Below are 11,965 nucleotides of genomic sequence, written 5' to 3' on the forward strand. Positions count from 1 at the left end.
GTATCAGAGCCATGCCCTAAACTTGGTCGTACCAATAGATTGGTAAATCCTCAAATGTCGAACAAAGAACTCCAAAAGAAAAGGAGCCGAGCCTCCTTGAAGGCATAGTAAAAAAGAACTAAGACTCCAAAAGAAAAAGAACTAAGACTCGAGGGGAGGTGTTAGATGATGAAAGTAAATACATTGGGAGGCAGCTCTTCGGGTTCTGAGATACATCAAAGGTACTCCTCGTCAAGGACTCCTCCTACCATCTGAAAACAATTTAAGATTACAAGCATATTGCGATTTTGACTGGGGTGGTTGTCGTACTCCAGACGGTCTATTTCTGGGTTCTGTATTTTCCTCGAAAATTCAATTATTTCTTGGAAGTCTGAACCTCCGACCTTGTGGTTAACAGCCACACGCTCTAACCAACTAAGCTATTCCAGCTAATCATTCATGGAGCTATTAAAAATTTATTTTTGTTCGTTTAGGATTATTAATTCAAGGTCAAAAGCAGCATTGGTAAGCTTCATTAGACACCGAGATTTGAAGTGAAAGATGATGCTGGGATGGCAATTGCAAAACATGGTTCGATAAGAAGAAAAATGAGTAGAGGGCAAGTTCATGGTACAAGAAGTGGAAGGAAGAACAACACCTCAGGTGGAGATGGTGGTTGATTTTTGTAATTCGAGTCCACGTAAGTAGAGACGGGTTGAGGGGCTTGCAAAGTTGATCTTGTCAAAGGCATGTCGAGGCAATTTATGACGTATTCGTGCTACATAGGATGTTCTCACCTTCAACATAATATAATAAGGCAGAAGTGTTGAAAATTGTTAGCGTCTAACATTAGCTCATTAAAGGAAAGATCATGAGTATATTTGAGAAACACTATTTAAAAAAAAAAAGAAAAAAAAAAAAGAAAAAACAAAAAGACCAAAAGAAAGTCTGAAGAGCCGATACTCAAAATGAATAATATCATATCATTGTAGAGGTAGATTTTTCCTATCAAGAAGTTCATGAACCGAAGAGAAGTATGGTTAAAAAAAGTGGTTCTTAGAGCTTAATGCTATGTGGCATAGGATTATTATGTGTATGCATACTATATATCTAGTAATCTCCAAGTATATGGCAGAACCAATTTAGTCATATTATACATTGAACATCCATAGTGAAGCAACGAGTCCTATAGGTGCAAAGTATTGGATGAAAGTCCCATGTCCCCTAATTTAGGGAGTGATCATGAGTTTATTATCAAGGAATACTATCTCCATTGGTTTGAGGCCTTTTGGGGAAGTCCAAAGTAAAACTATGAGAGCTTATGCTCAAAGTGGACAATATCATACCATTGTGGAGAGTTGTGTTCATCCAACACAAAGCATGTCTCGAAGGACAAGAACCCCGACACATGGCCCAAAGCCTATGTGTGTGTCAAACTAGGTTCTTGAACAAATTCTTAGGGCGAGCTGCAACCTATCTAACTTCACCTTCTTACCTTGGTTCTAGCACAAATTCTTCAAGAATGGATTAAAGCTCGTATTATCATATGTATGAGAATTTGGCACCTACGCATATGTAATCAAACACAGTGAAGGCACTTTAAGAAATCATATGTAAATGGGTTTCAAATTGTAAAACCCAATACAAATCAAGTTCTTTATGAAAGCAAAAAGTTTCAATGGGAGGTTCCAAATGTTGTATAAATGCCACGACCAAAATGATGTTCGAGTTTTTGAATTTCGTACCGGTGGCTGCTTCGATATTTTTATTAATTTAGTTTTTATATATATATATATATTAATTTTGTCGATTTTGTTTATATTATGGTATATGATTTTTATACAAGTGTGACCTTAGATCAGTTGGTAGAGCGGAGGACTGTAGTGGTTGAAGAATCCCAAAGCCATCCTTAGGTCGGTGGGTCCGTAACTTGTAGGTCATAATATCCAAAAGTTACGGGTGTAAAGGGCTAGGTTGTCAAAATTTTCGGCTTAGGTTGGGTTACCAATCCAACCAACCCTAACTTTTGGGTTGTTCCAAAAAATTCTCTCAACCCAACCCGACCCGACCCATGTACACCCGTAACTTATCTGATCGGTTGGGCTTTATGCCATAAAATCTCGTAGTTAATTATTTTATTTTTAATAATAATTTTGATTATTTTATATGCAATTTAACACTATTTATTATATGATAAATCTAAGGTTATTAATGTAATTTTGAACAATATGTAGGTTACAAATGGGTGATCATGTTCAAGAAATAACCTAATGAGTTTATGGTATATGGATAAAGTTTAGTGTTTAGCTGTGAGATTCTACATCGGTTGGAGAGGAGAGTAGAATGAAACATTCCTTATAAAGCTGTGGAAACCTCTCCTTAACAGACGCGTTTTAAAACCATGAGGCTGACGGTGATATGTAACAAGTTAAAGCAGAAAATATCGGTTAGTTGTGGGTTTGGGCTGTTACGAATGGTATCAGAGTCACACACCGGGCGGTGTGCCAGCGAGGATTAGTTGTGGGTTTGGGCTGTTACGAATGGTATCAGAGTCACACACCGGGCGGTGTGCCAGCGAGGATGTTGGGCCCCTGAGGGGGTGGATTGTGAGATCCGACATCAGTTGGGAAGGGGAACCATACATTCCTTATAAGGGTGTAGAAACTCCTCTATGTCAGCGAGAACGCTGGGTGCGGAGGGGGGTGGAGTGTGAGATCCTACATTGGTTGGAGAGGAGAACCAAACATTCCTTACAAGGGTGTAGAAATCTCTCTGCGCCATCAAGGTGGATTGTGAGATCCCACGTCGGTTGGAGATGGGAACCAAGCATTTCTTATGGAAACCTCTCCGTACCAATGAGGTGGATTGTGAGATCTCGCATCGGTTGGAGAGGGGAACCAAACATTCCTTATAAGGGTACGAAAACCTCTCCGTGCCAACGAGGACCCTTCCCCCAAAAGGAGGTGGATTGTGATTCATTGAGTCTACCCTTATATTATTTTTAAGAATTATCAAGATTGTAAATCATTCGTAATCTTTGGTATCAATTGTTGGGACGGAAGAGGAGGCAAGATCGATTGTACTCACACACCCACAAATATAAATTAAACAAAGAGACACAAAGATTACATGGTTCGGAAGTAAGAAATTAACCTACATCCACGGGTGATAGCTAATCACTAACCAAAGTGTTATAAGTGCGTCTCACACTCTCACACTACAAATTCTCTGTTACAAAGTTCTTCCCAATTGCCTCGTGTCAAATACAAAATGACAATGACTCCACCTCTTAAAACAATGTTAGACAAATTTTTATATGAACAAAGCAATACTAATTCTCATACATGAATCAAAGCAACACTAGCATACATAAATAAAGATGATTCAAGTACCAATATGGGAGTGACTCTCATATGCTCAGCAACAGTAGACAAAAATGTTGAACGCCAATAAAAAGGTCCACTAGCCATAGTGGACAGATAACCAGTAATTGATCGTTACTTATCAATCTCCACTTGTTTCTTGGAAGCNCAAAGTCGAGACCACTTCTAATTTCTTGTAGTACAACTCAGTGATGTCAAGCTTGTCTCAATTTCTCTAGTGCCTTATCGCGTGTAGAAATAGTCAGGGATCTCTGAACAAGGTCTTTGTTCCATAAACTCGTCACAAGTGCTATGGACCACACAGGTAAACTCGGTAGTTAGTCAACACACGAGGTTGCTCCCCCACTTCAGTGTGATGTTATGGTCTTGTGGAGGGGTTGCTAACTAAGCTTTCACAAATGATATTCAGGTCTCACGACGCCATATCGTCGTTCATGTCAGCATGTTTGTTGAGGTTGCTCCTCTTCAACTTAGGATACCAATGATTCACTTCCTAATCAATATAAGCGGCTAAATAAGAAGATCAAACAAGTTGGTTCGCTGCAAAGCTTAGTTAGGTCGTTCAGGTGATTATACGACACTAGGTTAGGTGAACAACCTCCAAACCTTTACTGAGTTTGTAATACACACGAAAACTGACTTAGGAACTTCTAGACCATCCAGAAGCTTAGATAGGTTTAGGAGCATTAGGTGTATGAGCTTATGCATGAACTTCCTAGAGTCCAGGTTAAGTGTAGAAGCTTATGCATGAATTTCCTAGAGTCATTAATTTTTTTTCTCAAGTGATTAGCTGATTGGTTGACGTAAGAAGCATTCGGGAGTTATGCGACCACAGAGGAAGGTCATTCTAGAGAGTCAGTTCTTTTGGTATCTTGGCTATAGTTTGTTTGGTATCTCCTACCTTGGTCCCCGATTTTATATTAATACTCAAACGATCCTTCCAAAATAATAAATATATTTGATTTTATCTTTTAAATTTTCAAAATTGTTTTATCCTATTTTTCTTAACACATTCTGGTGATTCAAAAGTCTAGATCATTAGACCAAAACGTTCTAAGAAATTTTCGTGAAGAAAGCTCGGTAAAAAATAACTCCAAGCCATCGAATCTAGTGGTGGAATATTGTTTTCTTTAACTTTCTTTCCAAAACCCTAACCTCTTCTTTTCTCTTTCTTTTTTCTTCTTTGTTTTCTTTATCCTCTCTTATTTAACCGGCTTCATCATTTCCATGGTTCCATCATAAGACCATGACCAAGACAATCTGCTTGTTATGCGCCAACTACACATCTCTAACTAGTATCTTCATCGACTTCTCCCATATGAAGAATCCTCTCTAAAGAAAAGTGACTCATGTTTGATAACGTATGAAGAGTCTCGGGTATACTTCTACGGTATAAACATATGGAACACGTTATGCACGGTGACAAGTGTAAGTGGTAGTGCTAATTTGTATGCCACTAGTCCTATATTCTCTAAGATCTCAAAGAGACCTACAAATCTTGTCTTCAACTTGCCCTTCTTCCCAAATTTCAACACTCGTATCATAGGTGCAACTTTGAAAAAGACATGATCACCAGTAACAAACTCAAGTTCCTTCCTACGAGTGTCTTCGTAGTGCTTTTGCCCGCTTCGTGCCTTCAGTATTCTTTGTTTGATTTTTTGCACTGCTTCATTAATAATCTAAACCAACTCCGATCCTAGAAGTTGTTGCAAACCTACCTCTTCCTAGAAGATAGAAGTTTGACACCTATACTCGTATAGAGTCTCTAAGGCGGCAATCTACACAGTCACATGTAGCTATTATTATAAGCAAACTCCATTAAGTACAAGTGTTCATCCCAACAACCAGCAAAGTTTATAACTAACACAATGTCCTCAACATGTCCTCTAGAATCTAGTTCAACCTCTCAGTTTATCCATGCATATGTGGATGAAAAGTCGTACTTAACCTCAGTTACAAACCCAACATCTTATGTAGACAATTCTAGAAGTGCGAGGTGAACCTTGTTTCCTGATCTCACGTGATGAAAATTTCAGTACCGTGATGATGGGCTATCTCCTTAACATACAACTGAGTGTACCTATCCACTTGTTATGTGATTTTTCTAGGATGAAGTGAGTTGTCTTGGTCCACCTATCTACGACTGACCCAAATGATTGTGTAATTCTGCTTGGTGTTTGGCAAATCCCAGATAAAGTCAATAATCACGTCTTCCCACTTCCATAGAGAAACATTAGCAGTTGCCACAACCTCAAAGGTCGCTATCTCGATTTATTTACCTATTGAAAGGTCAGACATTGACCTACCTACTCAACTATTATTCATTCCTTGCCACTGGTAAGTAGTTTTTAAGCCCTCATACATCTTCATACGTTTAGGGTAGAACGTATAAGACATATAGTGGGCTTTAGTGATAATATCCTTCCAAATTTCCTCATTCCATGGTATGCATAGGCGGGCTTGCCACAACAAATTGTCATTTTACGAGACGTAAACCCCTTTGTCCTATCAGTCTCTTACTATTCCCAGATCTTTTTGAGGTACCATCCCATAACTGTGGTCATAACTATGGTCATAAAATCATATTAGCCATACTCAACATACATGGAAGTATATACATCACATCAACCTACATTAACATAAAAATTTAATAACATGTATATAAATATCACGTATTGTTATTCATACAACATACCCAACCATGCTCAAGGCAATCCAATTGTAAATTTACTTACGATTTTAGGCTTAAGTAGGTGCTCTTAAGCTCTCCTTATCTAATCATTCAAAGGTTTAGCTTTGATGTGATCCAATTTCACCCGTCTTCCACGATGTTACTTAACCTAAGTCAAGCCTAAACAATGAGAAATAATCTTCATTGGCTAAAATAGTAGTTCATTGACATTTTCGAACTTTAAATAGGTTCAAAATGCTTATGATCTAAAATAGGGAAATCAGGCCACAATTGGCCATGTCGAGCAAAGGAGAGTCGGTTGGAGCCACCAAGTCGAGCGCCAGGGGAAATGGCTATTGGATGTTGTACACAAATTATAGCCTAGAGCTGCATTCTTATTGCATATGATAGAGGCAGCTAGGAGCATATAGAGGGATGGGTTGCAGCCATTTGGTTCTGAGCATGCATCGGCGATTTTTTGGGCTTGCTTCATGGATTAAGGTTCGATTGAGCACACTCAGATTGGACCGTCTAAAGAATTCGTGGACATGGGGCGAGGCTATTAGGTTGAGCATCTGTCTGCATTATGAGTTAATTGAGAGTTGGATGTCATAGTGATGCTTGACAAGGGGTTGCCTTGTGTCCATTCTAAACCCTTTTACCTTACTTCAATGTAAAGTATTTATTTATTATTTTATCATTTTAATTTATGTGCATGTCTACACTTGTCCAAGTTGATTGGTCTTAAAATGTACGATAGGGAGATACGAAAGTTGTCAATCCTTCCTGCCCATAATATATGCTATGAATGTTGTTATTGTTCCTTATTGCTTGCAAGCTTATAACGTTACTTTCTCAAATTGAGTTTAAGATGTTTTATTTAACTTTCTTGACCTCGCTTTTTTAAATTTGTTTTTTAAGAGTGGGGTTAGAGACTTGATCATAGGTCATCTATATCAATGACAACTTAAGTTATAGTTGCCTTACTTACTCGAGGACAAGAGTAAATGCCGTAACGATCGCGTTGTGTCCGTAAAGAACGTGATTGTGATGGTTGGTATGAGAGTCAATTTTTCTCCTAGTATTCAAATTAACAAACATGTGCGCTATGAAACAGAGCAAGTCCCAGGTTGATGGTTGGTTGAGATTGAAGAACTGGCGTTCTATTTACGAGAAGTCTTTGACGATCTTCGACTTATCTTGTATGAGTGAGAATATCACAAAACATGTGCGCTTGATAAGATTGATAGTTAGCTGGCTACCTAGATGAGATACCCATCCAAGAATTGATGCCCATGATTGAGACCGTGGGTCAAATAAAGTCATATGAACCGGTGGCATGAGTGTGAGGGTAGCTCGACGGACTCTATTGCCCACATGGAGGAATACACCATAGAGCCTCCTCTGAGGTCCCCTTCACCCTTTGCTCGACACTTAAGCCAATTTGACCACTTTGACTACACTTTCAAATGGCTCACAACTTCTTTATACAACACTTAGGATTCTATTGATATTGTCCACTTTTAGCATAAACTCTCCTGACTTTGCTTTTTGTTTCCCTAGCAAGTCTCACACCAATGAAGATGGTATTTCTTACCTCTAAATCCATGATCATCCCTTTAATTAACCAATGTGGGACTACTCCTCCCAATAATCTTTAACATCCTCGTTCTGCTTTATATGTAAGAGGGACCTATCGAGTGTCGGAATGCTCACAAAGAGCCACTCTTTATGCCTTCCACGTTAAACTTGGTGAATTCATTAGCCAAATATGAGATGACTTTAGTTGAAACATCGCCAATTGAAAGCATTGAGAACTCTTACATTGAAGCCCCCTTACTTCAAAACATAGTGGAAGAGATGGAAGAGTCAGTCGAACAAGGTCTTATGTATGAGACATGAATTAACCATGTATCAGCTAAGAGAACTATGACCATCATACACAATTTCATGACAAAGACCGAAGCAATATACTATAGCATTAAGATATACGAAAGATAAAAGTCATCAATTTAACAACCCTACCTATAGTACATATACTACCCAATTGAAAAAAAAATATACATATGCAAGATAGTGAAAAATGTTGTACATGTTGGAAAAAAAAAAAAATTCCATCTCATAAATTTACGCCTACTTCAATTTAGAAAGTTCTCACCAAAAAAATTTGTCTCACTCCACGAAAAATTAATTAAATAAATATCAAAACCCATTTAAAAAAAATTACAAAAAACAAAAAAGAAGAAGAATAAGAATGACTTTTTTTTATTTTTATTTATTTATTTATTTATTTATTATTATCACTAACAGGTTAATATAAACATGAGATCTCAACCATGTTAATATAAACATGAGATCTCAACCACGTTAATTAAAACATGAGCCACATGTAAAAATTCACATCAAAATCTCGACTTTTGAAGTTATTGTCTGGAGCTCTATTCGACCCTCTTCGAGCTTGTCTTTGACACTCGTGTCATCTCTCTCTCGAACTTAGGGTATGTCTTAGCTTCAATGCACATTCTTGGTGTATTGGATGATGCCTTAGCTCCACTGCACATTCTTGGTGTATTGGATGATGCACCGTCCTCTCGCATCATGACACTTCTCAATCTTGGGACTCATGTGGTCGGATAGATGTGACTTGAGGGTCGCCCCTTGTCTGTCTTGTGTGGAGGTCACAATCTATAACCTTGGGACTCATGTGGTCGGATAGATGTCACTTGAGAGTCGCCCCTTGTCTGTCTTGTGTGGAGGTTACAATCTACAATCTACTTCCTGTCACTGATGTTGTGACATGCTGCTTCCCGCAATAAATGAGAGTTTCTTCCTTCTGTTGGGATTGAAAAGCTTATGATTAGAGGGAGGGTCGTTGGGACAGGAAACGTTCGACCTTCTGCTAGCCTTTTCTTTCTTTCTTTTCTTTTTTTAATGAAATTGGGTCGGTTCATGACCTAGTTTTTGTGCCAATAAACTTGAAACCAACCCATGACCTAGTTTTTGTGCCAATAAACTTGAAACCAACCCAAACAGGGACTCGAATCCAAAAAGATAGAAACAAAAAAGTTATGAATAATGAAAATTTAAGAAGAAAAGAAAATGAAATCTGGAAAGCTTTTGAACAAATTTGGGCAATTCTCCCTCCACGCTCCTGAGAAGAAAAGAACGTGTACTTCATATTAGAAAGTTCTCACAAAATAATTTATCTCACTTCACTAAAAATTAAATAACTCTCTATATTTAATTTCTTAAATAAGTATCAAAACCAATTTAAAAAAAAAAAAAAAAACAATTTTTTTTTTTTTTTTTTTTTTGTATCACTAACACTAATACATGAGATCTCAACCACGTTAATTAAAACAGGCCTCGACTTTTGAATTTATTGTATGGAGCCCTACTCACCTTTATCGAGCTTGTATGGAGCCCTACTCACCTTTATCGAGCTTGTCTTTGACACTCTCATCTCTCACTCGAACTTAGTGTATGACTTAACTTCAATGCACATTCTCGGTGTATTGGATGATGCCTTGTATGCCTTAGCTTCAATGCACATTCTTGGTGTATTGGATGATGCCTTAGCTTCAGTGAACATTCTTGGTGTATTGGATGATGCACTGTCCTCCTCTCGCATCATGACACTTCTCAATCTTGGGACTCATGTGGTCGGATAGATGTCACTTGAGGGTCGCCCCTTGTTTATCTTGCGTGGAGGTCACAATCTATAATCTGTGGACTCATGGTGTCGGATAGATGTCACTTGAGGGTCACCCCTTGTTTGTCTTGTGTGGAGGTCACAATCTACTTCATGTCAGTGATGCTGTGACATGCTCCTTCCTGCAATAAATGTACTTCATGTCAGTGATGCTTTGACATGCTCCTTCCTGCAATAAATGAGGGTTTTCTTCCTTCCTGCAATAAATGAGGGTTTTCTTTCTTCCGTTGGGCTTGAAAAACTTATGATTAGAGGGAGGGTCGTTGGGAAAGGAAATGTTCGGCCTTCCGCTAGCCTTTTTTTTTTTAATGAAATTTGGTCGGTTCATGACCTAGTTTTTGTGCCTATAAACTTGAAACCAGACTTAGTTTTTGTGCCTATAAACTTGAAACCAGACTTAGTTTTTGTGCCTATAAACTTGAAACCAGACTTAGTTTTTGTGCCTATAAACTTGAAACCAACCTATAAACTTGAAAACCAACCTATAAACTTGAAACCAACCCAAACGGACTCGAATAAAAAAAAATAAAAACAAACCAACCTAACCCAAAAAGTTATGAATAATGAAAATTTGGGAAGAAAAGAAAATGAAATCTAGTAAGCTTTTGAAAAATTTGGGCAACTCTCCCTCCACACTCACTTTGATTCAAACTAGTTTCTTTAGCTGATCGTGTGCTGAGGAGGCCTATAACTCATTAACATGAAATTATGTGCGACTATTGACTCATGAACTAGAACCTGTGACCTTTAAAATTGGAGAGTACTAAGAGTTATAGAGTGACCCTAGATTAGTCAGATTATTAAAATGTGAAGGAGTCGATGTCCAAATTTATAGGATTCAAAACAGACATATTATTGATTCATGGCATTCCAAGTACATGTACGATAAAATGAAGAAAGGTTGAAGAAAAATGAATTAGGCACGCCCAAGGAGAAGATTGGCTATAACCAAGATGATACTACAAATATCTTCCACAGTCTTCCCGTTGCCAGACAGCGCCGATGGGTCCTTCGGCGGCTGCGTGAAGCTGTCCAGACAGTCACCGGCCTCCGTCATGGCTGCAGACGCCTTAATGTTGACGCCATTGTAGTCACCTTCCCTCAGGTCGTTCTTCCCATCCTCGATGTCGTCAGCGGCATCGTCGTACTGTTCAGCACAGGTGGCATATCGATCCTTAAGCTTGGGATCGGCTGCCTTGGACGCCAGGGACAAGGCGAGGGCATGAGTTTGAGCAACCTTGTCGTGGGCGAGGTTGAGGGTGAAGGTGGCCAGCCCTTTTAGGTCTGTGGTGCCAGCAGATTTTAACACGTTAAAGCAAAAAGAAGGGTTTCTAGTTTTCTTGCAGATGGTGGAAACGATGTCGTCTTGGGAAGCCGCATGCATGGGCACCATCCCATTGAAGAACAGTACTAAAAGGACAATCCTAAATACTGCAAGAAAACTAGAAGATGCCATTTTTTATTTTGATTTTTTCTGTCTGTTTTGCTCAATTAATTGGTAGGGAGGGTAAACATACTAGAAGATGCCATTTTTTATTTTGATTTTTTCTGTCTGTTTTGCTCAATTAATTGGTAGGGAGGGTAAACATATTTATACACTCACAAATATTCCTTTTAATAGCTTTCACGTTAGAATTTTAAGTAAAACCCTATTAAAAGAAAAACGAACAAAAATAGACTGAATATGTTAAGCTTTTTTCGCTAACAAACTTGGCTAAGTTATTGTGCACTTTTTTAGACAATACACCGTCTTCCTCCGTGTGCCACTCTCGTGTTAACCTTGACTCACTACACATAAGAGTCATAACTTTACGCTTTTGACCGTTCTCCACGGCTTAAATTAATAATATTTATTTTACAAAAAAAAAATAAATAAATAATCCAGGTTATTAATTTAATATTGAACCATAGTTTTCATGGAGAGGATAATATTTAATAAATAACCTAAAGAATATATAGTACATGGATAGTGCTAATACGTTGACAAATATTTGTTTTGCCAATATTTTTTGTTGGCATCACGAAAAGTAGTCCTTGCCATGATTGTGTGTTTTGACGTATGGGATGTGAGTCAAAAAGCTCGACTTGGTTAAAATCATTGGATGTTGAGAAGTTAGTAATCATGGAACATTTTGGGGCAATCATGAGACAACAGAGACCAACCTCAGCCCACAATTTTCTGCAAGTTTGTTAGAGGCAATCATGAGATAACTCAGTCGA

At 38.2% G+C, this 11,965-nt stretch overlaps 1 protein-coding gene across 1 annotated transcript; it reads right to left on the reverse strand.

Annotated features, from left to right (window-relative positions):
- Window positions 1-10,661: 10,661 nt before the first annotated feature.
- LOC111440166 (pectinesterase inhibitor-like) lies at window positions 10,662-11,201 on the reverse strand. Its single transcript, XM_023077472.1, has one exon. It carries the CDS (start codon window positions 11,199-11,201, stop codon window positions 10,662-10,664), a length of 540 nt encoding a protein of 179 aa, XP_022933240.1.
- Window positions 11,202-11,965: the final 764 nt, after the last annotated feature.

This window comes from Cucurbita moschata, unplaced genomic scaffold (assembly GCF_002738365.1).
Source record: "Cucurbita moschata cultivar Rifu unplaced genomic scaffold, Cmos_1.0 Cmo_Scf00142, whole genome shotgun sequence".
Lineage (NCBI taxonomy): Eukaryota > Viridiplantae > Streptophyta > Magnoliopsida > Cucurbitales > Cucurbitaceae > Cucurbita > Cucurbita moschata.

What these genes read in the sequence shown, in the direction of transcription:
- LOC111440166 (XM_023077472.1), bottom strand. Translation starts at nt 11,201, where the DNA reads ATGGCATCTTCTAGTTTTCTTGCAGTATTTAGGATTGTCCTTTTAGTA.